The sequence below is a fragment of the Hemitrygon akajei genome, chromosome 29 (assembly GCF_048418815.1).
Source record: "Hemitrygon akajei chromosome 29, sHemAka1.3, whole genome shotgun sequence".
NCBI lineage: Eukaryota > Metazoa > Chordata > Chondrichthyes > Myliobatiformes > Dasyatidae > Hemitrygon > Hemitrygon akajei.
This window is the reverse complement of record NC_133152.1, coordinates 30,069,461-30,096,177: the sequence shown is the minus strand read 5'-3', so window position 1 is coordinate 30,096,177 and position 26,717 is coordinate 30,069,461. Positions and strand designations below refer to the sequence as shown.

Here is a 26,717-nt window from a genome sequence, read left to right as displayed (position 1 = left end):
TAAGCTAACTCTGAATGAAATCCAGATTTATTTATTTTCCAGCTCCCCAGTTCTTACCCAAGTGGTTCTATGTACATACAGAGAGTGTTAAATGTGGGAGGTACAACAGTCAAGCCTATTCTTACCTTCAGCTAATTTTCATAGAGCATCATCAATAAGACACTCTGCTTTAGTTCATCTTCTCTACTTTAGCCCATATATGGGCAGAGCAGGTGTATCACGCTGACTGCTTTGGCTGAAATCAAACTGCTCAGTGCCAAATGGGGATCCCACCAGGACTTTCCCATTTTGCTTGATGATGTATGCATCTAGTGAGCCACTTACAGGCTGTAATGGTCTTTGAAACTACATTCGCCAAAGTATTCTTGTTATCAAAATCAGTGTGAGGTAGAGAACAGAAAATTGCTTCAGAGAAAACCAGAAGATTGTCTGTGGAACTCTCCCATCATGCAAAGAAAATCTAAGAGTAGTTCGCTGTAAAACAACAAAGATAAAAAATTGGTCTCTGTTCCACTGAACAATGTGACATTAAAACACACTGCACTGGGGTGGAAAGCCATTGGTTTTGGGCTCCCCCATTGCTCAGCTGCTGATCTAAATCAGACTAGTGGAGAACTTGAAAGTGACCACTTCCACCAGGTGAGCTGCAGCATTTAAGAATTAACCTTGTATGCAGGTCTGGAGTCACATGGAGACCATAACAGGTAAAATAAACAGATTCCATTCATTAAATAATGTTTGCATGATATCCTAGCCATTTTCAAGGTCATAATTTTTCTGAACTGATCCATAAACTACCAGATTCATTGAATTTAATCTAATAATTTGATACAATGTGGCTTCAGCTCAAGATTGTTAGGCTGGTGATCCTGCTCCATTAGCATTACACTGCCAGGTACAAGTATCCAACAAGAAATTTAGGCTTGTGTACTGAAGGATACTGAGTAAACGGGATGTGTTAAATTTCCACGCAAACAAACGGTAAACACATTGGCACAGCTCAATAATGACACTATCTGCTATCCTCTCATCAATGCAGTTCAACACATTAATTGTTAGAACTACATAGAAGAAGAAAAATCTGATCAGGTAAGTCTTATACAAAGGGAACATGAAGAAATCTCAGCCTGAGGCTTACATCCGCAATCAGTAAGAATAGGTGACAATACTTCCTCCACAATTCCCTGTGCTTGACTGGAGTTCTTACTCACTAAAGATGGATCTTGATGTTCTAACCAAGAAGGCACACCAATGTATCTACGTACTTCCTCAGAAGGCTAAAAAAAATTTGCCATGTCCCCAGGGATTCTTAACAATCTTTACAGATCCACCATAGAAAGCATCCTATCTGGAGGCATTACAGCTGAGTATGGCAAATGCTCAACTCAAGACAAAGACATTGCAGAGAGTTGCGAGTGCAGCCCAGTCCATCATATAAATTAGCCTACCCTCCACTGATTCCCCCTGCACTACCCACTGCCTTGCGAAAGGAATCAACGTAATCAGGGACCTCTCTGACCCCGGGCATTCTCTCTTTTCCTCTTTCCCATCAGAGTGAAAAATATGAAAACACATACCACCAGACTCGGGGGCAGCTTTCATCCTGCTGTTATCAGACTCTTGAAAGGACCTTTGCTGAAGATGGATCTTGATCTTCCAGTCTGTCTTATTGTGGCTCTTGCAGGGACTTATTTACCTACAATTGCATTTTCTCTGCAGTTCCACGCTGTATCCTGTATTCTTTTTACTCCTTTGATGTACTTACGTATGGCATGATTTGCCTGGATGGCATACCAAGTTTCTCACTGTATCTCAGTCCAGGTGACAATTATATAACTATACAAAAACCTTCCTACTGACTGTGGCTCACTCCTTGGCGTCACCACACTATCAGAGTTTGAACTCTTTTCCTGAGACACTTCACCTGCTGCTTCAAAACTTGCTGGAGATACCTTGAAGCTATATTTACTCTGATTTGCCTAATATCCACCAATCCAGTCAACTGAAGCAGAACTTCATAAGGTTTGACTGGAAATACTGTATATATTAATATTGTCCATTAACAGTTGGCCAGGAAGCCCAAAATTAGGCTGACTTGTTTCCCCACCTCAGGACAGCAGACGTGACAAGATAAAAGTGCAAGGAAATGGATAAAGCCTATAAATGTCAAATATGTTGAATTATGATATGGTTCTCAAATATGAAATACTACCAGTACACAGATTTAACAATTTATATAGTTGTACTTTGTCCCCTCTGCAACAAAACTAAGTGAAATTGAAAGGCTCATCAGAGGTGTCAGCTCATCCCCACGTCCAATATTGGGTTAACATGACTGTAGATTTTCCCATGATATTGTTACCAGAAAACATTCAAAATAAACTCGTGTTGCTATGTTGTTTAGCCTTACCTCCACACCCTGCACCTTCAGTTTCATGTGATCCTCCCGTGTAGTTTTGCCATCTTTCCGTTTCTTCCAGCAGTAGCCATCCTTTCTGTACTTCACCTTCTTTCTGTTGTATAAGATCATGGAGCCATTTTGGGGCCTGCAAGATTTCAGTGAGGAAACAAGATGGGAAATAAGAAAATGGGAATCTTATAAAATAGTTACAACTTGTCACATCCCATTCAAAGACAAACCTACCATATTTCAATCTTTAGGAGCACTCTCCTTTTAAATTCAGGGGGTGTTCGTGTTTTGATCTTGCTCATGCTTTCTCTCCACAACCTCATTACCCTTTCGATTTAGCTCGACATCATAATGGTTCAGAACTTTTCACTTATCATTAAATCCCTCTCCAAAGCATCCAATCTTCATGAATGAAAAGCTTGAGGTTCAAAAATAGATTTTATGAGGAAGATTTATGGGCAGTGCAATGAAAATTCAGAGCAGCCCACCATCTGGCTTATTTCTTCACAGGAGTACTGGGGCCAACAAAGCTCAGGCAAACTAATCTGGCATGGTCTGAACAAGCCATTTCTTTATACTGCATGGATAACTGTCACACATTTATTCTCTGAGGCATGGTACATGACATTTTTCAAACAAAATAAGATTCCTCACCTATCACCCTACCAGCCTACAAATCCAACGTATAATCCTCCGTAACTTCCGCCACCTCCTATGTGATCCCACCACCAGCCACATCTTCCCCTCCCCCCCACTCTCGGCTTTCCACAGGGATCTCTCCCTACGCGACTCCCTTGTCCATTCATCCCCCCCATCCCACCCCACCGACCTCCCTCCGGGCACTCATCCCTGCAAACGGAAGAAGTGCTACACCTGCCCCCACATTTCTTTCCTCACCACCATCCCAGGCCCCCGACAGTCCTTTTAGGTGAGGCACCACTTCACCTGCGAGTCAACTGGGGTGATATACTGTATCCGGTGCTCCCGATGTGGCCATTTATACATTGGGGAGACCGTTTCTCCAAACACTGGCGCTTGGTCCTCCAGCAGTGGCGGGATCTCCCTATGGCCACACACTTCAATTCCACAGACCACTCCCGCTCCGACATGTCTGTCCATAGCCTCCTCTACCGTCAAGATGAGGCCGCACGCAGGTTGATGGAGCAATACCTTATCTCCCGCCTAGGTAGCCTCCTACCTGCCGGCATGAACATCCAACTCACAGACCTCTGTTGATACCCCTGCCCCCCCCATCCCTATCTATTATTTCAGTCTGGTTCTCTTTCTCTCTCTTTTTTCCCCCCTCACTATAATCTCCCCCCAACCCTACCTTTCTTTCTCTTTTATTTCCCATAATTCTCCACCTTCCCCCAGCCCATTTCCCTCCAACCTATCACTTCCTAGCTCTCTACTTTATCCCTCCCCCCACTTCTTATCCCCCCTTGACCATCCCATGTTACTTCACTCCTGATGAAGGGTTTCGGCCCAAAACGTCATCACTACCTCCTCCCATAGGTGCTGTCTGGCCTGCTGAGTTCTGCCAGCATTTTGTGTTTTTATTTATTTCCAGCATCTGCAGATTCACTCGTGTTGCCTAAGATTTCTCATCTCTCATTGTCTCTGTGTTGCCACCAATCTAAATACCAACATTTCTGGTACCTACACAGGTTACATTACGTAACATCAGTACTTCATTTTCTTTATTCATTCACAGAACGCGGGCATTGCTTTTGAGGTAGCGGTAGTCATCAGCCTTCTTCAACTATAACTATTCAATAAAGCTAATCCCACAGTGTCATTGCATAGGCATTCTCATGATGTAAGCCCAATCAAAATGAATAATTAGCCATGTATTTCTGGCTTAGAATTGTACCAAACTTGGAGCAAAAGTTGCAGATGGTGGATTTTCTATGAATCTGTTTTATTGTCCTTGGTGTGAAAAGGTCACAGGCTTGGCAGTTACTGTTGGAAACTGCCTATGTGAATAACTTAATTTGGTAGTTAACACATACTACAACTACTGAATAGGAAAAGTTGAGGATGTGAATGTTTAAGGTGGTCAATGGGGTGCTAGTCAAGAGTGCTAGATAGAATCAAATTTCTTGAACATTCTTAGAGCTACTATTCTGTAAGCAGTTTGCTTGTCTTCATATTTGCTTGTGTCCTAAGTTGCAACATGTCCAATTTCTCCATTATCCACAGCTCACTGAAACTCTGCCATGGACAGTCCCAAACCCAGCTGCAAAAGGAGGAGGGTTGGGCATTGGGCTAGCAACTCCATCCAGTAAAAACCCAGAGCTACAGAAACACCAACAGAAGCTCCATCCCTGAGAGAAGAAGGATCTTTGCCTTGAGGATGTATTAAGTCGTGTGGTGAAAGCCACATGTCCATGGAAAACACAGAGCTGATCAAACGCCTATCATCCAGGAAAAGGAGATGGGGGTGGATAGGATACATGCTGCATAAGCCAAGTACCACAATCACCATCACCACTAATGCTGAATCCCCAGGGAAAGCAGAAGAAGAGGCTGACCAAAGAACACCTGCCAACACAACCTTGAAGTTAACACCAAGAAGATAAACTATATCTGGGGACAATTTGAAAGACTGGCTCAGGATAGAGGACTCTTGAAAGCTGCTATTGGTAGTCTATGCCCCAGTAGGTTTGGTAGGCTTAACAGACAACACATAGCCTAAACTAACTTCTCATTCTTACTTTCAAAAACCTTCCTTGCCTAAACTCTTTTCATATCTCTGCAATCTTTTCTGGTCTTCCAGTCTCTAAGTTTCTCCAATTTTCAACTCTTGTACATCCCTAATTTTCATCATTCAATCACTGCTGGTCATGCCTTTGGGCTCCAAGCTTCAAAAATCCTTGTTCAATCGCTTTGCTTCACTCACCAGATTTAAAATACTCTTTAAAAACTCTCTCCAGCCAAACATTTGATCATCCATCCCCTTGCTCATCAATCTCCTCACATGAATCAATGTGAAATTTTGTTTGAATCATTACGGTACACGTTACAGGTGCAGACTAGATACAAGGTGTTGATGTTGTTGAACAGGTTCACCGCTCTGTATTCTGCTTTTTCTAAGGTCTTTTTGCTTTATGGTTTGCTTCTGATGTTTCACATATTTATCCCCTTCAGACAGACTCAGATCAAAGAATTTTCCAACACGATTGGATGGGGGCCGTCTTTCTGATCACCTACATAATACTAATGAATCATTTATTGTTATAGTCTCTGGGTAAAACAAGTTATGTTTAGCATTACTTATCAATGTGCTTTGCTTTTTACATGAGATTCAGAAAGCAATGCTTGCTGAACTACTCTGACATACTTGGGAATATTAGTTCAACAAACAAAACAGAGTTTCTGAGAACTGAACAAACACTTTATCAGCTGCTTTAGCCTTCTTCTTTCTAAGTTTATGTCAAAATGAAAAGAATTACTTATTAGCCCAAATGTTCTATTGAGAAAAAGATTAAGGTCTATAAAGTGTGAATATTAACAAAAGAAATGCCCTGTAACTCCAAGATACAGTGTCCACCTAATGATTTCATGCATAAAGCTGATAGAAAAATATTGTTCTTTGTAGTCATTTGCTGCTGCTAAAACTCAGCAAATTGGCTGCGTTCCTAATTGTTATACTCCAGCGACTCAGAATTTTGCACCTGAAGTGCCAGATAATGCAGCAAGATATCAGTTTTCTGATAAAAAAAATTGCAAAAAGAGTAAGGATGAATAAAATGAATTCTGCATTATATGGGACATTAAGCATCAATGGAATCTGGCTTTAATGAAGAACATTAGCTGGGAGAAAACCAAAGTATAACAACCCTTCCCACCTGATTTAAGAAGATACCAACAGGCTAAACGCAGTATCTCTTTTATATCATGCTCTACCCTTTCAACTTAAATTTTTACCAATGTGAACCTTCTGTTATTCTGACAGATTGCTAAAGAAGGGAAAGAAATTTTAATGTGGTTCATTAATTCTATTTTTAATCTCTGTTGTAGCTAAAATTCATTATGTTGGCTGCTCTCATATTTCTTACCAAACGGCTCCTGATAACCAACCTGACTAATGTTCCAAGTTTGAACAGAAATATTTTCAAACCGAATAAGAAAGAAAACAGTCAGTGTGGATCAGATATAACATCTCCTCCTCGCTGACAATCAACACTGGCGCACCTCAAGGATGTGTGCTTAGCCCACTGCTCTACTCTTTCTACACCCACAACTGTGTGGCTAGGCACAACTCAAGCACCATCTATAAATTTGCTGATGGCACAACTATTGTTGGCAGAATTTCCAGTGGTGATGAGGAAGTGTACTTCAGTGAGGTTGATCAGCCGGCTGAGTGGTGTTGCAACAACAACCTTGCATTCAATGTTGATAGACCAAGGAATTGATTGTGGACTTCAGGAAGGGGAAGTTGAGGGAACACAGACCTCATTAAAGGATCAGCAGTGAAAAGGGTGAGCAATTTCAAATTCCTGCGTGTCAACATCTCTGAAGATCTATCCTAGGCCCAACATATTAATGCAATTTCAAAAAAATGCACAATGGCAGCTATATTTCATTAGGAGTTTGAGGAGACTTGGCATGTCATCAAAGACTCTCGCAAATTTTTATAGATGTACCATGGAGAGCACTCTAATTGGTTGCATCACTGTGTGGTATGGAGGGGCCGCTGCACTGGATCAGAAAAAGCTGCAGAAAGTTGCATAATCTCCCCAGCATGAAGGACGTTTTCAAACGGTGATGCATCAATAAAGCGGCATGCATCATTGAGGACCCACATCACTTGGGCTCTTCTGATTGCTACCATCAAGGAGGAGGTACAGGAGCCTGAAGACACATACTCAGCATTTCAGAAACAGCTCCTTCCCCTCCTTCATCAGACTTCTGAATGGACAATGAGCCCATGAACACTACCTCACTATTTTTTTGCTCTCTTTTCACACAACTTATTTAATATAGTTTATGTATATATTTCTTATGGTAATATAATATAGTTTCCTTTATTATTATGTACCACTGCCACAAAACAACAAATTTCATGATATACTCTGTTTCTGAACAATCAATCTACTCACTTAAGTTCTTAAAAGGCAATGGTAATGGACATACTTTTGGAGTTTATTAATACTCTTTTATTATCTTAGTGTTAACTTCTTTCAATGTTAATCAATGTTTGCCCTAAGATTAAATAACTTTCAATTATCTGCCATGTTTGCATTGGGACATTTAACTAAAGTGAAGTTTCAACACTAATTTGGGACCAATTCATGTGCAGAATGCAATCTAACTCATTGGTGGGAAAATAACCCTTAGAGATTCTGTCCAACCTCAGCTGGAAAGAATAATTCTACCAAAGGGGATTGATTGGTTGGGTAAATAGTCAAGTACAGAATAGATGGCAGAAAAATAGAGTGTCATGAGGGTGGGGACAGCAGTGAAAGATCAAATTGGCTGAGGCGTTCAATGAAGTAAAAAAGAAAGTTGATGAGGCAAATGCAAGTGATATAGTTTACTTTCAAAAGATACTTGTTAAAGTGCTATTTTATAGGCTTGACACCAAGATTGAATCCTATAGAATGAAAAGAGGCATTAGCTATGTGAACAGAAAATTGAATAAGTGACCAGACACACAGCAAAAGTGAATCATTGTTTTTCAGTCTGGAGAGAAGTACAGAATGGTGTTCTCTGGGGAGCTGATACTAGGACTATTATTTTTCTAAATATATATTTATGAGCGGGACTTGTGCATACACACGGCACAATTTCCAAATCTCCAGACAACACAAAACCTGAAGCACAGTGAATTGTGGGGCATTATTGGTCTGGTCTTCAAAAGGATTCAGACAGGCTGATGGAATGGAAGTACACAGAAGAGATAAAACTTTATACAGATATGTGTGAAGTGTTAGATTTCAGAAAGGAGTACAAAAAGAAGTAATATCAGAATGAGGTTTATCACTGGCATATGTCATGAAATTTGTTGTTACGTGGCAGCAGTACATTGCAATACAGAATAATAAAAACTGTGAACTACAGTAAAAAGTACATATATTTAAAAAGTTAAATTAAGTAAGTAATGCAAAAAGAGGAAAAAATAGATGTGAGGTTGTGTCCATGAGCTCAATGTCCATTCAGAAATCTGACGGCAGAGGGGAAGAATCTGTTCCTGAATTGCTGAATGTATGCCTTCAGGTTCCTGTACCTCCTCCCTGATGGCAGTAATGAGAAGAGGATATGTTCTGGGTGATGAATGTCCTTAATGATGGATTCCACCCTTTTTGAGGCATCACTCCTTGAAGATGTCCTGGATGCTAGACATAAACTACAGAGCGCAATTCTACAAAGAGCGGCAAATAATCTGCTGGAGGAGCTCTATGGGTTAAGTAGCATTTGTGAAAGGAAAGGAACAGTCAACATTTTGGGTTGAAACCCTGCATTAGGACTCCGAAAGAAATTTACATACTAGTACTGGAACAGAAAAATCCAGAGCTCCTCGCATCAAAATCATTGAAAGAGTATTAAAATAAAAGAGAGGTTTCGAGTTTTATAGGTAAGGACAAGAAAGATGTTGAACCTTTATAAAATAATGATTGGCCAAAACTAGAGAATTTTAGCTAGATCTGCACAATACACCTTGAAAAAATACGAATGCCCTAGAGATTGGTTACTGAAAGCATTTCAGGGATGAGGGACTTCATTTACACTTTCTTTCAAGGTTGTTCTCCTTGGAAGAGAGGAGACTGAAGGGAAAGTTCATACAGATATATAGAAGCACAACTGGGGTGACAGTGATGGGGAGGTTAATGGAGACAGATCCTATCATGATGTCCAAAAGGAAATCCAGGGCTATGGGGAGAAAATGGGAGAATGGAACTAACTGAATTGCTCTTTCATATTTGATGTGGCCTTCTGCTTTAACCTTTCTATGGTCTATAAAATATTTTGTTACCAAATGGTCTATTTCTGCATTGATTTATTCAAAAATACTGGTACAGGTGGAGAAACAAAGGGAAATTTGACCAATGATAAGGCCACCTTAAAGAGAAACCAGTTAACCATCTCCATAATTTAATATTTTAGTGCATATCATTCATTGTTTCAGATGTTTTATGTTCAGAAGAGATATCTTCGATTATTTTGTTTATTTAGACAGGCTTCATTAGACAAAGGCTGCCACCAAGAATTACACTACAATGGAAATCTTACCAAGTTCCCAATTCCACAAAATTCATACTGAATGGTTTTATAGTAGTCTTGTGTTTTTTTCATTTACAACATTGTTAAATAGACATACGATCAACCTATGTGTATAAGCTATCTTTTGTATTTATATTTATTGTGCTTTTTATTATTGGGTTCTTTATCTTATTTTTTTTGTGCTGCATCAGATGCAGAGTAACAATTATTTTGTTCTCCTGTGCACTGGAAATGGCATTAAACAAATCTTGAATCTTGAAATTCTACAGCTGGAACTTAATCTTAGTGTATTGTATGAGGCCCTTCCATATCTCACATGGCATATTATATGGTACACGGTCTAATTGAGTCTTAATTCCATTTGTGTGACGATATTCCTCATTATATCACTATTTGCATACTCATGCTATTTCACGTTTGGATGTAGAGACTTTTACAAATAATCAAACTCCTGTTCCCTTCCAATATTCCAGTAATGGTCAATAAATATATTAAAAAAACAGACAAGAACCAAAACGGGAAGAAAGAAGATTGGGATGCTTTTAAAAACCTACAGAGAGCAACTAAAGAATCATTAGGAGGGAAAAGATGAAATATGAAAGCAAGCTAGCAAATGATATCAAAGGGGACAGTAAAAGCTTTTTCAAGTTTGTAAAAAATAAAAGAGAGATGATAGTAGATATAGGACTGCTAGAAAATGAGGCCAGAGAAATAATCTGGGGGCAAGGATATGGCTGATGAACTAAATGAGTATTTTGCATCAGTCTTCACTGTGAAGACACTAGCGTATGCCTGATGTTGTAGTGTGTAGTGTGATGATTTAGATGATGGAATAGATGGCTTTGTTGTCAGGCTTGCAGATGATGCAAAGATTGGTGGAGGGGCAGGTAGTGTTGAGAGAACAGGTAGGCTGAAGAAAGACAGAAAAATTAGGAGAATGGGCAAGAGAGTGGCAAATGAAATACAATGTTGAAAAATGCATGGTCATGCACTTTGGTAGGAGAAATAAATGTGTGGAATATTTTCTAAGTGGAGAGAAAATCCAAAACATTACATGCAAAGGGACTTCGAGTCCTTGTGCAGAACACCCTAAAGATTAACTTGCAGGTTGAGTTAGTGGTGAGGAAGGCAAATGCAATGTTAGCATTCATTTCAAGAGGTCTAGAATACAAGAGCAGGGATGTGATGTTGAGACTTTATAAGATACTACTGAAGCACTTAGAGCACTTAGAGTATCGTCAACAGTTTTAGGCTGTTCATCAAAAAAAAAGATCTGCTGGCATTGGAGACTGTTCAGAGCAGGATCACAAGGATGATTCAGGTAACGTAAAGGTTATCATACAAGGAATATTTGATAGCTCTGGGTCTGTACTCATCGGAATTTAAAAGGATGAGGAGTGATCTCATTGAAACCTTTGAAACGTTGAAAGGCCTAGACAGAGTAAATATGGAAAGGTGTTTCCCATGGTGGGGGGAGTTGAGGACAAGAGGGCACAACTTCAGGATAGAGGGGCATCCATTTTAAAAAAGGATGTAGAGAAATTATTTCATCTAGAGGGTGGTGAATTTGTGGAATTTGTTACCACAGGCAGCTGTAAAGTCCAGGTCATTGGATGCATTTAAGGCAGAGCTGGATTGGACACAGCATCAATGGTTACAGGGAGAAGGCAAGGAGTGGGGCTGAGGAGGGGAAAAAAGGATCAGCCATGATAGAATGGTGGAGCAGAATCAATGGGCTAAATGGCCTATGGCCTACTACTGCTTCTATGTCTTATGGTCTAAGACTGATTAGTCTCATCCCATAGCCCTGAAAAGAGATGCATCCTTGACAAAAATCAGCAAACTGAATGTGGGAGTTAAATCTGAGACCCTGAAAGAGCAGGAATTATTTTTGTGAGCCCCACTGATAGCCTCAAGAGATTTCACTTAAAGACAATGAAAAGCAATCCTGGAAGTGAAATGTAATCCAAAAAACAAGGAATCCCAAATTTTTCAGTAAAATATTATCCAATATAAAACTTAGTATAATCTTTGAAGCTGCAGGGGTGAAAATTTCAGATCTCCATATGCTAAGGCAGCGTGTTGTGTCCTTGAGCAAGGTACTTAAACACACATTGCTCTGCAAAGACACTGGTGCCAAGTTGTATCGGCCCTTGCCCTTCCCTTGGACAACATCGGTGGCGCGGAGTGGGAGACTTGCAGCATGGGCAACTGCCAGTCTCCCATACAACCCTGCCCAGGCCTGCGCCCTGGAAACTTTCCAAGGTGCAAATCCATGGTCTCTCAAGGCTAACGGATGCCTATATACTATGAGAGGGTTGTTATTGAACAGGCCAGGGCACAGAGGAGTCATGGGCATGTTGCCCATGATCAAAATTCAAAGTAAATTTATTATCAAAGTACATATATGTCACCATACACTACCTGGAGACTCATTCACAGTAGAACAAAGAAATATAATGGAATCAATGAAAAACTACATACAAAGACTGACAAACAACCAATATGCAAAAAAAGACAAACTATGCAAATACAAAAAAAAGGACAATAAATAAATAAATTATTCTAAGAAAATGAGTTGTGCAGTGCTTGAAAGTGAATCCATAGGTTGTAGAATCAGTTCAGAGTTGAGGTGAGGGAGGTTATCCACTCTGGTTATCCTGATGGTTGAAGGGTGATAACTCCTGTACCTCCTTCCCGTTGGCAGCAGTGAGAAGAGAGAACGGCTTGGAAGGCGGGAGTCCTTGATGATGGATACTGCTTTCTTGTGGCAGCGCTTCTGGAAGATGTGCTCAATGGTAGGGAGGGAATGATGGAGTGTTTCAATTATGAGGAGAGAATGAGTAGGTGACAGACACAGTGTTGGTGGTGCCAGCTGAGAAAGGATGGTGACAGCTTGTTAATTGCTCCTGTTCTGTCTGGAGAAGATGTGAAGAGGAGGTGAGTGCACACAGAGAAATAAATCAATGTTGGTGCTGTGAGTTACAAAGAACTGTAGATGTCCAAAAGGAAAAACACATAATTCTGGAAATGATCAGCAGGTCAGGCAACACTAGTGGAGAGTGAATTTGATCTTTTGTTGAAACTGGCCACTTCTGATACAAACAGAAATGACTGGCTGTACGAAATTCACGGATTCAGAGCTGAGATGTGCCAAGTTAAAAGATGCTGATCCTGGAGTTTACTGAGAACTTTGGCTGTGCAAGCTGAGAGTGGCCCTGCATTTTCAGTTGTCTGTCACTTTAACTGTCCATTTCACTCTGACCTGTCTCTTGGGTTTTTATTCATTTCAGTGATGCCTGATGCAAGCTTCCCTCCCCCATGGAAAGTGCATCCTCCTTTAGGTGATAAAATCAAAACTGTACACAAAACTCAGCTCCTGTTTCGCCAAGGCCCTTTATAGTTGCAGAAAAATATTATTTCTTCTGTAATAATAAAGGCCAACATACTATTCGCCTTTCAAAGTGTTTGCCACTCTGGTATATGAATTTACTTGTATATAAGGTCACCCTGGTTCTTCTGAATATCAGCATTGCCCAATCTGTCATCATTCAAAAATCAGACTGCTTTTCCTGTTTTCCCTGTCAAAGTGAATGGCCTTGCACTTTTGACATTATATTTCTTCAGTAATATTCTTGTTCATTCACTCACTCTCTCTCCTTCTGAGGATGTAAAAAAGGGAGCTTTTTTAATATTCCTAACTCCACTCACATCCATTTGATTTTGAATAATTAGCAAAGTTGGAAATATTCTCTGAGCAAAGACACTGATATAGACTATGACTAGCTAGACAAAGCCTCTGACGCTGGCTGCCAACCGAAAATCTGTTTACTCCCACTCTTTCCTTTTTACCGGCTAACTAATTCGTAGTCTATGCCAGTACAATTTCCCCAATTCCATATGCTTGAACCTTGCAGAACATCATGTGTGAGATCTCATCAATTTTCTTCTGAAAATCTAAGTACATCATATCTGCTGGTTTCTTGACTAGTCAATCCTTCAAGAAATCCAGATTGATTACAGCATCATAAAATGATACACTATGAAAACAGCCCCTTCGGCCCATTGAGTCCATGCTAATTATCACTTACTCATTTACACTTATTTTACATTAATCCCATATATTATTACCCCTACATGCATATCAATTGCCCTCAGATTCTATTCCTTACCTACACACTGAGAGTAACCTACAGTGGCCAGTGAGTCAACATGGGAGGAAACGGGACACCTGAAAGAAACGCATAAAGTAACAGGAAAAATATACAACTCCACAAGAGCAGTACCTGAAGTCAGGATTGAACCTCGGTGCTGTGAGTCAATGGTTCCAGTGTGCTGCTCCAACAAAAACTTTTCTTTCTTAAATCCACACTGTTAGCTCATCCTTCATTTTATTTATTTATTTAGAGATACAGCGAGGAACAGGCCCTTCCGGCCCCTTGAGTGTGCCACCCGGTAACCCCCCGATTCAACCCTAGCCTAACCATAGGACAACTTACAATGACCAATTAACCTATCCGGTACGTCTTTGGACTGTGGGAGGAAACTGGAGCACCCAGGAGAAACCCACACATTCCACGTACAGACCCTTTACAGATGACGTTGTAGATCCCAGTATTTCCTTCCCTTGGGTTAACAAGTCAGTTTTCCTTAATGTCCCTGTTTTCTCATTACTGCTTTTCTTCAATAGAGCAGATCATACCAATTACCCTCCAATCTGGGGGAAACTTTCTAGAAATTGCATTAGTTTGGAAAAATTACAAACAATACATCTTTCTTCTTCTCTGGCAGACCTTAAGGGTAGAGAGTAATTTACATCCATTGCAGTTTTCTGGGTTCTAAGGTGGCCATTGAGGCCAAAGTAGGAAATGAAGACTTCTCCATAGAAGGACTGAATGGCAGTTGACAGGATGGTGGGTAGGTAGTTTGAGGGCTGGTTCACACCTTCTATCATGCAAAATCTATCTTGGATTGTATTCATTAGAGTATAGAAGAATGAGAAGGGATCTCATAGAAACATTTTGAATGTTGAAAGGGTTGGACAGAGTAGATGTGGAAAGGCTGTTTCCCTTGGTGGGTGAGTCCAGGACAAGAGGTCACAGTCTTAGAATTAGAGGGTTCCCACTTAAAACAGAGATGAGGGGAAATTTTTTTAGCCAGAGGGTCGTGGATTTATGGAATTCGTTGCCCCATACAGCTGTGGAGGCCCAATCATTGAGAGTGTTTAAGGAGGAGATTGACAGGTATCTAATTAGTCAGGGTATCAAGGGATATGGAGAAAAAGTCGGAAATTGGAACTAGATGGGAGAATAGTTTAGCTCATGGTGGAGTGGCGGAGCAGACTCGATGGGCCGAATGGCCTACTTCTGCTCCTTTGTCTTGTGATCTTGTGAAAAAGGGTTTCTGTATATGCAACATTCTGAGCTATTCAATGTATTCCTTTTCCACCTTGAGCAATGATGGTTCCTAGGAGTCAGTGGGGATGTTGGAGTCCTTCAGGAAGCTCCGAGACCATTTGTGAATAATTTCCCCTGCCTGTTTCTTAAACTCCTCTCTCAAATGGGCTCAGAATAGAATATTTCTGATGTTCTAATATCACTAGCTCTATAACCAGCTGCTCCAAAATTTTAGAATATATATCATCAGATCTTTGGATCAGCTCTCAATCCCACCAACTTCACTGATATTTTTACTAATACTATTTCCTTCAGTCCCTCTTGATACCTGAATATTTCTGTTAGGCTTATTGTGTACTTTTTTGTGATGACAGACAAAATGTATTTAATTTTTCCATGACTTTCTTTATCTCCTCTGGCTCTGTCTATGCGGAACCCACAAATGCCTTTACTATTCTCTACGTCTTTACATATCTATTGCAGGTCTTACAGTCCAATTCTTGCCAGTTTACTTTCCTTTTCCACTTTTCAAATGAATGTGACAGCACTATATGTTTGCATAAAGATGAGGCCAGATATCAAATATATCTGATCCCCCCAGATCAGCAAGTACAGAACATCACTAGACTCAATAGCAGGGTGAGAAATCAGATACATCACAGAAGCTCAGAACACTGCATGCATGCCCTGCTACTAGCCAATAAATCTCTGCTAACTTGCAGAGTAACTGTCAGAGTGCTGTACACCGGTGAAGCATCTTTGGATAAATGAGTGAGTTTAAGTCAGAGAATATAACTGCACAGAAAGAGGCTTTTCCAATCATTATGATCTGTGCCATCCCTCTGAGTGACCGGTTCACTTGTCCTAATATATTGTTTTTAACTCTCTGTAGTTAGTTATTTTCAAGGAATCTGCGTCTACCATCTTTTCAGATTATATATTCCTGATCTTTGCAGTTGTCCACATCCCCTCTGTTTTTTTTACCAATTGTTTTAAATTTCGAATTCTGGTTACAATCTGAAGAATGGAAGAAACTGCCTTTCCTCACATGTTCTTTGAAAACTTCTCATTGCTTTAATAATTAGATCTTCCGTCACTACTGTCTGTCCTAAGTAGAGTTTTACCAACTTCTCCATTTTCTTTCAACCAGTCAAATGGCATGCCTCATCTAAATTCCCAGTGTTAATTTGTGAAAGTAAATTTTCTCTGCCAACAAGCTACCTCAGGTTCATGCTTCGAACAGTGCACCTCACTGCAAAATTACACAGTAGAATCACTACTATTTCTATCAGTTGACTTACTTGTGGCCTAACTAAGCTGTTTTCGTTCTTTAATACTTAAAATAAAATGCTTTATAAATGACCCAGATTACAGTGAGGTATTTTCATCTTGCTGGTCAAATTGGATTGGAGGAACAGCTTGAATTCTCAACTCAAATTCCCCATAACGAAAAGATCCCAGTACATTTATGTAGGGTACTTCAAGGAAGAGAATGAATCCTCCAAAGGTCAACCTGACATTTCCCAGTTGATGCCTTCTGCAGTCTTGACACCATTTTCACTCTGGTTCTCTTCCATTCACCAAGAATTGGCTGTACTGTCGGAAGGGGTTGTCGCTGGGGAATTGCTATGTAACTGTTTTAAAAGGTGGCTGGAAATAGAAAGCACACAGTCCCTTCATGGAAGGGGTGAAGTGGAACTCCAGCCAGAAGAGACACATAAACAGGGACAGATTCTGGTCACATGGCAGTATAAACTGGATCCACACTACCCTCTGAACGGTCTGAAAAGGTTTACTTAGCTTGTGGTCTAGTCATGAATCCCTCAACTGAAGGTAGCATATAGCCTCTGAAAGGGATATGATAAGTGTGTAGGAACATAGTGGTGGGAATCAGCCATGACTCCTGCTCCCCATTATCACACAATGACCAGCTTCAGACTGACACTATAATATTCAAACAACCATAGCAGTTCAAATTCTTGCAAAAAATAATGTTGTATAGTGTGAGATATTGGAGAACTTCAACTGCCCCTGCAAGAAACAGTGCCTTTTGAGAGGAGAAGAAAGAGAGAGGGGAGGAAATAAAGTATCATTTTTCTTCAACTTCCCTGCGGTGCATACCAAACAATTTCCAACACCTGTGGTTCTAAGTCATTTCCTTGAGGACAGAATCTTTCAAAAGGTGAACAGCTGTCAACAGCAGCAGCACATCTCTTCTACGGCTTTTGCCACCAACATTTTTAGCGATGCACTACAGAGAAATATGCTGTTTGTCTTTTATCTGCGGTAACGCTGCAGGGCTCCTCAAACTTGAAGCAGCTGCTTCATTGCAAATGGGACTACAGTCCCCTATCACTGAACTCAAACAAATGAAAGGATTAAGTACAGCGAGTCATCAATCACAATGAGGCACCTGCACCGCAGCCAGCCACCACTCCCACCACACAAGAGCTTCCTTCATAACCCACCCACACATTCCCAACTCCCCTCACAGCTAGCTCTGGTACTTCTCACAACCACAAATGTAAGAGCAGCAGACAAAAGTGAAATATGGGAGGAGGGAGAAAAGGCCAAACAGCTGCCTGCTCTGCCATTCAAGAAGATCAAAGATGTTATTCATTTACCTCCACTTTTCTGCCCTTAATTCCCTTAATGTCCAAAAACGGTACTCAATGAGTGAGGCTTTAGTCTTCTGTTAATTACAAAGTGTACCAATGAAGGCTTGTAGCTGTATTGCCAATCTATCATGTGTGTTAGACATATTTCAAAACATTTGCACACAGAGTAAATTACTTTGAATCACAGTAACCATGGCTAAAGGTGACAATGTCAATCCTCCCAAGTAACAGTGAGAGGACACCGCATGAGTTGCTTTGTTGATGTTATGTTGAATCAGAATCAGAATCAGGTCTGGTATCACTGGCATATGTTGTGAAATTTGTTGGCTTTGTGGCAGCAGTACATCGCAATACATAATAACAGGAAAAAATGTGAATTACAGTAAATATATATATTAAATAGTTAAATTAAGCATGTGGTGAAAGAACAGAAATAAAAAATTAGTGAGGTAGTATTCATGGATTCAATGTCCATTCTGAAATTGAATAGCAGAGAGAAAGAAGCTCTCCCTAAATCACTGAGTGTGTGCCTTCAGGGTACTATACCTCCTTCCTGATGGTAGCAATGAGAACAAGGCATGACCTAGGTGATGGGGGTCCTTCATGAAGGATGCTACCTTATTGAGACACCACTCCTTGAAGAAGTTCTGGATACTACAGAAATGAATGCTGGCCAAGACTCCCAGGGAACATTTCTTCATATTAATGAGATTATTAGTAAGAATTAAGGAATGCTGATTTTATCAAAATTAAGTGGACATGATGTAGAGTAGCTTATCTTTTAGGTTAAAAAAAAATGGTACTCCAGAATTGAAGAGTCAGTTGATTCAGCATTTGGATGTCATCTTTAAAACATCTTAAGAAGCTTTACTAGAGCACTTTGGGCAAAAATTGGCACTGTGCCAATAAAAAATTACAATGTAAGCATTGGTTAAAGTTGTGGGTGTTTTAAGAGAGGAAGGTGAGAAAGTAGATGAGTTTTGGGGAAATAATAATTGTTCTCATTGATAGGAAAAGGAAAGATAAGAGATCCTATTGTAAGTGGGGCAAAAAGATGATCCTTTGGCTTCAGGAGACACACCAGGTTGGTATGCTGGCTCCCTGCCACTAGCGTCTAGGATAGCTCTGAGTAGCTGCAAGACATTCTGAAAGGGAAGAATGAACTGTCAAGAGGTCACGCAGCATGCGGATAACAATGAGGTAGCCATTTAAAGAGCAGAGCCTCAAAGGGTTTACAACTCATCTGATGCCACCAGCTAGTGAGCTAGCTCAATTGAATGCATGATGAAGAGATGGTGCAGGAGAATGAGCTTTAATTTCCTGAAAGAGTGGGATCTAATCCTGGGGAAGATAGGACCTGTACAAGAGGGACAGGTTGCATGTTAACCTGAGTGCAACCAAAATCTTTGCCAGGAGGTTTGCCTGTGATGTTGGGAAAGGTTTAAAATGAGTTGTCAGAGGAAAAGGGTTCAGAGTAGTTGTTCAATGAAGAGGTACAATCATCTTGAGGAGAAATAGTAAGTCCAGAGGCCAATTTCATTCACTTAAGGAAGGACCCGACAAAGAAAGATGGCAGATCTGCCTGCAAAGCTTGACTGAGACATCTGCACAATGGGAAGCATTCAAAGAAGAAATAGCAAGAGCTCTAGGACAATATATTGCTGTGAAAGTGAAAGCAATGTGCAACAAGTATAAGGAATCCTAGGTGTTGAGTGTTATTGAGGAGGATTAGATAAAAAGGGAAAAGGAATCACATGATTAACATAGGAAATTAATGACAGATCACTTGTCAAGAAAGGTATGGGGTAAATGCTTTAAAAGGAAATTAGAAAGGCAAAGGGAGTTCACAAGAAATCTGCAGAAAGGATCAAAGCAAATCCAAAAGAATTCTATGAAAATATTAAAGGTCATTACCAGGAAAAATATAAGGCCCATTTGGGCAACAGGGTCAGTCTGTGCTAGGAGCCAGAAGGTGAGGTCCTAAATAATATTTTTCATTGGCATACAAGGGTCAATAGTTCCATTTAATATTAGAGAATGTATACAATATACAACCTAAAATTCTTGTTCTTCACAGACATCAACAAAAACAGAAGAGTGCCCCAAAGAATGAGTGACAGTAAAACTGTTGGCACCCCAAAGACCACCCTACTCCCACCTCCATGCACAAGCACCAACAAAACAACTACACTCCCTCTCCCCGACTTCTGCAAAAAAAGCATCAGAACCTTCCAACCACCAAGCATGTAATAGCAAAGCCTCCAAGAAAAATCTTGATCTGTAGTACAACAAAAACCAATTGTTCACCCAACAATTCAACATACCATAGGCTCCCTCTCTCGCTAATATGCACCAAGGAAGAAGACTCTGTAATTGAAGAACTCAGTGAACTGGTAGGTGAAAGTTTAGTGCAGATCTCCATAAATAAGGAGGAGGTACTTGATGTCTTTGCAGCCTAAAAGTGGATAAGTCCCAAGGTCAGGATGGCTGGATGATAAATCCCATGAGTAACACCAGTTATTTTATATTTTCCAACTGCTTTTGACCTCCCAAAGTGTATCACCTCACACTCAGAGTCATAGAGCCACACAGCACAGAAACAGGTCCTTCTGCCCAACTGATTTGCATCAACCAAGATTCCCATCTAAGCTTGTTCCATTTGCCCATATGTTAACCATATGGCTCTAAATCTTTCCTGTACATGTGCCTGTCCAAGTACCTTTTAATGTTCCTATACTTGCTGAACGACTTCCTGTGGCAGCTCATTCCATATATTGACCATTTTCTGGGTGAAAAAGTTGCCGTCATGTCCCTTTTAAATATCTCCTCTCTCAACTTGAATCTATGTCCTTTGGTTTTTGATTTCCCCAACCCTAGGGAAAAAAACTATGCACATTCAACCTGTCTAAGCTTCTCATACTTTTTCACCTCTCATTCAGTGAATAAAGTCCTAAACTTCTCAACTGCTCTCCGTAGCTCAGTCCCGGAAACATCTGCATAAATCTCTTCACCCTTTCCAGCTTAATGACATCTTTTCTATAGCAGGATGACTAAAACTGAATGTAATACTCCAAATGTGGATTTACTAATGTTTTGTACAACTGTAATATGACGTCCCAACTTCTATATTCAGTGTTCTGACTGATATTGAAAGTCAGTGTGCCAAAAGCCTTCTTCACCACCCTGTCCACCTGCAATGCCACATTTAGAAAACCATGCACTTTTACTATTTGGTCCCACTGTTCTACAACACTCCCTAGGGCCCAACATTCACTATGAAAGTCATATTCCTACTAGTATTCCAAAATGCAATGCCTCTCACTCATCTGAATGAAACTTCTGACTCATTGACCTAGATGACCAAGAACCCTCTATAAATACTGATAATCATCTTCACTGTCAACAACATCACCTATTTTAGTGCCATCTGCAAACGTCCTAAATATGCCTTGTAGTTCTCATCCAATTCATTAACAACTAGCAATAGGCCTAGCACTGAGCCCTGTGGAACATCACTAATTAGGACTTCCAGTTCACAAAACAGCCTTACCATCACCCATCACCATCACCCTGTGCTCCCTACCATCAAGAAATTCTATATCCAATTAGTTAGCTCTTCCTGGATCCATACTATCTAACTTTCCATTGCAGAACCTATTAAAGGCCTTATAGGAATTCATATAGATCATGTCTACTGCCCTGCCCTCATCAAACTCGGTTAATTGTTCAAAAACTCAAATTTGTGAGACATGGTCTTGCATACAAAAATCCATGCTGACTATCCCAAATAAACCCCTGTCCTCCCAAGTGCTTGTAAATCCTATTCTTTAGAATCTCATTTTGTAACTTATCTACCACAGAATTTGGACATACTGGTCTATAATTCCCCAGTTTTTCTTTGCAGCCTTTCTTTTCAAAAGGCCACAACATTAGCCATTCCCCAGTCTTCCAACACTTCACCCTTCAATAATGATGATATATATATCTCAGCCAGGGCTCTTGTAATTTCCTCTCTACCTTGCTACACTTTTCTTGGATATAACTGAACAGGCTCTGAAGATCTATCTACCTTCATACATTTTAAGGCATCTGTTGTAATGGAAACTATTCCCAGTTGCTCCCCACTACGTATCTCCCATCAACATTAGCAGGTTCCTGTTTTTTCAGTACCCGACTATTAAACACACCTTTACCTCAACCCCTCCCCATTTTCCGCTTTCTGCAGGGACAGATCTCCCTCTTGGCACTTATCCCTGTGACAGTGCTACACCTCCCCCTCACCACCATCCAGGACCCCAAACAGTCCTTCCAGTCAAGGCAACACTTTAGGAGTTATCCACTGTGTCCCTGGCTTCCCTTGCAGCCTTTCCTACTTTGGTGAGGCCCGTCATAGAGCATCATTGAGCACCTTCACTCCATCTACCACAAAAGGCAGGATTTCCTGGTGGCCACTCTCAGGAGGGAGAACAATCATATCATATTCCATATAGTTAGCCTCCAAATTGATGGCATGAACATCAATTTCTCTATCTTCCAATAATTTCACTCTCTAGCCACACATCTATTTTTCTATTCCCTATTCTGGTTCCTCTCTTACACCTTCTCTTTTCACCTGCCCATTACCTACTTCTGGTGCCCCTCCTCTTTCCCTTTCTCTTGTAGTCTATTGAGCTGTCAGATTCCTTCTTCAGCCCTTTACCTCTTCCACCTATCACCTCCCCACCTCTGTCCCCCTTCTCCCACTCCCCCACCCACCTTCCTCTTCACTTGCCAGTTAGTACCCCTTCGCCTTCCCCCCACCTTCTTATTCTGGTTTCTTCCCCTTTTCTTTCCATTCCTGATTTAAGGGTCTAGGCCCAAAAGGTGGACTGTTTATTCCTATCCATAGATGCTGCCTGACCTGCATTTTATGTATATTGCTCTAGATTTCCAGTAATTGCAAAATTCCTTGTATTTACCATTAAATTTGCCTTCCCCTAATTTAAAATTTTAACCTGATCTATTCCTTTCCATGATTAATTTAAAACTAATAAAACAATGGTCATTGGTCCCAAAATGCAACATTCCTGACCCCTCAGTCACTGTTTTGCCCCATTTCACAGAAGTAGGTCAAGCCCTGATAGTGCCTTCAATATATTGCATGAGGAAACTTTCCTAAACACTCTTAACAATTCCACCCCATCTAAACCCTTAGATCTATAGCAGTCCTGATCAATATTAGAAAACTTAAAATTTAGTATGATTACTTGCTTAAATAAAGCTCCATCTGCTGTATTATCACCTGAATTTCCAAACTGATCTGTATCCTGTTGTATGTTTTGACAAACTTTCTCACTGTCAAAGATTCCACCAATTTTTCTGTCTGTAAACTTATCAATCAGAACATCAACATTTTCATCCAAATCAAATATATTCCAACCAACTGAGATCCTAGCATTGATTCTTGCCAAATACCAGTAGTCACAAATCTCCATTCAGAAAAACACTCTTCCATCATTACCCTATCTACCATGACAAGGTCAACGTTGGATCCAATTTACCAACTTACTGTGCATCCCATGTGACTCAATTTCTGGACCAACCTACCATGAGGGACCTCATCCAATGCTTTACTAAAATCTATGTAGACAACATCCACCACTGCACCCTCAATCATCACTGTCAATTTTTCAAAAATCTCAATCAAATTTCCTGCACAAGGACATACTGACTATCCCAAATAAGTCCACACTTTTCCAATTGTGAGTAAGTCCCGTCTCTAAGAATCTTCTCCAGTAAAGTCCCTACCACTGGTATTTGTGAACATTTTGAGGAGGTACTTACCCTTTTATTGAAGATCAGTCCAAATGTCATGTGGGACCTGACATACTGACTGAGATGCACCCCTAGCCTGGGGGTGAGAAGTAATGCAGCAACACCTTCTTCTAGGCCATTAGTGCCTTGTGCTTCCCTACTCTTTTCCAGGTCCTCACCAAAGAACTACAGCATCAGCTGATCAACAGGAACCATAAGATAACAGGTATAAAAGGTTTTTAAAAAGTAGACAAAGTGTTTATTAGTTTAAATGGTTTTGTCCCCAGAAATAGATGGTTTTTGACGGTTGTAAATTTCTATCAATATAAGGTCATTATCACTTTTCTTCAACTTTAACCATTTTATCTATAAGTCAGCTGCATTTTTCTGAAATCTATCCTGCAGTTTCAGTAGGGCCTCACACATATTTCTGTCAAGCTCTATCAGTCACCTCTCAGCCTGCACTCTTCTAAAGAAAAAAGACACCAATCTTTTCAGTCTTTTTCAAGAGCTGTAAACTCTCAGTTCTGGTCCCCTTGTAAATCTTTTTTGTACTTTCTCCAATTCTATATCCGCAGTGTATTAAGAACATAAGAACATAAAAAAGAGGAATAGCCAACACAGCTCTTTGAGACTCAACTACTTTGCAATAAGATTGCATCTGATTCTGTGTCTCAAATTCATTCCCACACAATTCCCAAATCCTCTGATTCCAGAAGTGTCTGAAAATCTATCAATCTCATCTTTGAATATAGTCAAACATCTGAAGATCTGCAGCCTATGGTGGCAAAGAATTCTAAAGATTTACAACTTTCTGCTTGGGGACTACGCCATCTCAATCCTAAATGACCAACTCCTTCTACTGAGACTATTGCTCTTAAATACAGACTTTCCAACTGGAGAGGACACCCTTTTGGCATAAACCCCATCAACTAATTACAGAAACTTGTACAGTTCAAAGAGTTTCATATTAATTTTCCTAAACTCCAATGAATATAGACTAATCTAACTTTCCTTGCAAGATAAACTTCCCAGCACAAGAATTAATTTAGTGAATCTACTACAAAATGATTCCAATGATGTTATTTCTTCCTTTAGGTATAGACACAAAATTGTAACCTGTACTCAAAATAAGATCTGATTGAAATTCTATGTAATCCCAACAAGACTTCTTTACTCTTCCATTATAATCAATTTCTCCAAACATAAATGCCAAGATATAATTTCTCTTCCTAACTGCTTGTTATCCTTGTGTTTTAAGAACTAATGCACAAAGATTCCACTGTATGATATTTTCTAGTTTCTCATTATTTGGACAATATTCTGTTTTTTTTTCTTTTTTCACGTAAGCTCATAACAGCTTATCTTCTTACATTGCGTCCTATTTGTAATAAAAGTGGGACCAAACCTCTTTGCTCCCATTGGAATAATACCCCTGCTTCCAGTATTCAATTTGTCAGGATTATATATTAGCCATTATCTATGGTCTGGTGTGGGAGTGGGGTGAATAATGGGGCTTATTTTCCCAGTTACCTCTTATGAAAGAGAACACTGCATGGACTGACTCATTGGGAAGTAATAGAATCCCTTCTATTGAGATTAGTTAATATAATAGTGCTACCAGAAGGTAATTATGTCGATAATCTGCACTTGTTTTCCACCTAGCTCTACACCCAATATCCAAGTATTTCTGAAGGTAATTCAAGACATACAAGTCATTGGTTTATTTCAACTAAGTAGACTGCCTACCAATGCAATCCATGATACTCTACTCAGATTTTTAATCACTTGCTTCCTCAGCTCTAGCTCTGGTTCAGTGGTGTTTTGGAGACATCACTAAAATATTGAAATTTCAATTATGAATTAATTGGTGGAAGTGTAGCTAGGTAAGTAGAGCTGTTCATTTCTCAAAACATTAATGCTCTAGTTATTTACATCAGAGAGGAAATTATATGAGAAAAGGAAGAAAGTAGGACATGGAAACATCATTCTTTAACTTAAAAGTTTCAGAGCATGGAAGGGTTTTTAAGCAGAGTCCCAAAAGCGACTGTGCCTCTATCATCCTAAAGGTGACGCTTCTTCCAGGGAAAACACACCAGCCCAGACAGAATACAGCTGAGGGAAAAGTCGAGAACGGCAGAGGTTGAATCACTTACATTGATAAAATTTGAGTTGCCTTATCAAAACATACCAAAATGTATCAGGACCATTTGAAGAAGGGTAATTACATTGCTTATCAAAGAGAAGTTGATAGATTCTTCTCCATTCGTTTTTGGTTCATTAATGGGCTGAGGTAATTAGGATAGTGACGAACAATGGAACATTTGCCAACACTTAAAATAGATACAGTATTTAAATTTGTGCCCAGAGGGTGAAAAACAGGCAGTAACTAAGAGCTCTTCAAGGTAGATTCATACTGCTAGCCTTGGCTTGATACCTCGATTAGCTTAGGAAGATGATAGATGAATATAAACAGCATTCCCCAGAGCTGATGCTATGCTGTCTCAGTATTTACTCTCTGACTGTCCATTCCAATGCAAGTGAATTATACAGTAATAATTAAGGTAACTGTATGTTCTTCATGATTGAATAAAATTGCTCTGTACCATAACGCTATTGATAACTTGTGATTTTTAGAAAACATTAAAATTTTACAGCACATACGGTAAATTCAATGCCAACTGTCTCTCTGATCCTAAAAGATAGAATGGTCAATTCCAAATCTATATTGGGTAATTGATCCAGATTGGAATGTCAGTTAGGATTTTTTAATTAGCTTCTTAGACACCTCTAGAACCACAGAATGTACAATTCTGCCAGCTCTTTTGAAGAAAAATCACATTCTCTCTTCCTTTCCCATATTCCTGCAACATTTTCTTTAGCAAATATTTATCCAGTTCTCATCTGGAGCCTACCACTGCACCTGTTTCCACAACCATGAATTTTAAATCTTGATGACTTTAAGTCAATAGAAGGGGAAGATATGCACACAGATATATTATCTTTAACTTTATTCTTCCTTCTCCTCCATTACTGACTCTTTCTTCTGACAGTTTCTCTGTTGTCATTTCTGGAGTTAGTTAATCTATCAATACCTGTTCCCCACCCCCCCCACCCCCACTCTCATAGTTCCCTGAAACACTGTTCTCTCCCAGCCACTTTTTCTTGATTCCATTCTACTTTTTACCCAATTTGTCCATCTACAATGGCATGCAAAAGTTTGGGCGCCCCTGGTCAAAATTTCTGTTACTGTGAATAAAAGATGACTTGATT

The 26,717-nt window shown here is 39.9% G+C and overlaps 1 protein-coding gene across 9 annotated transcripts in view; it reads right to left on the bottom strand.

The window, feature by feature from the left end:
- The window catches only part of camta1a (calmodulin binding transcription activator 1a), a 1,224,644-nt gene that overhangs the window by 604,506 nt on the left and 593,421 nt on the right, over window positions 1-26,717 (bottom strand). For all 9 annotated transcript variants that reach the window (XM_073032065.1, XM_073032068.1, XM_073032066.1 and 6 more), the window contains exon 4: window positions 2,411-2,546. In XM_073032065.1, the coding sequence (XP_072888166.1) occupies window positions 2,411-2,546 (136 nt within the window). The remainder of the gene's footprint in view (window positions 1-2,410; window positions 2,547-26,717) is intronic.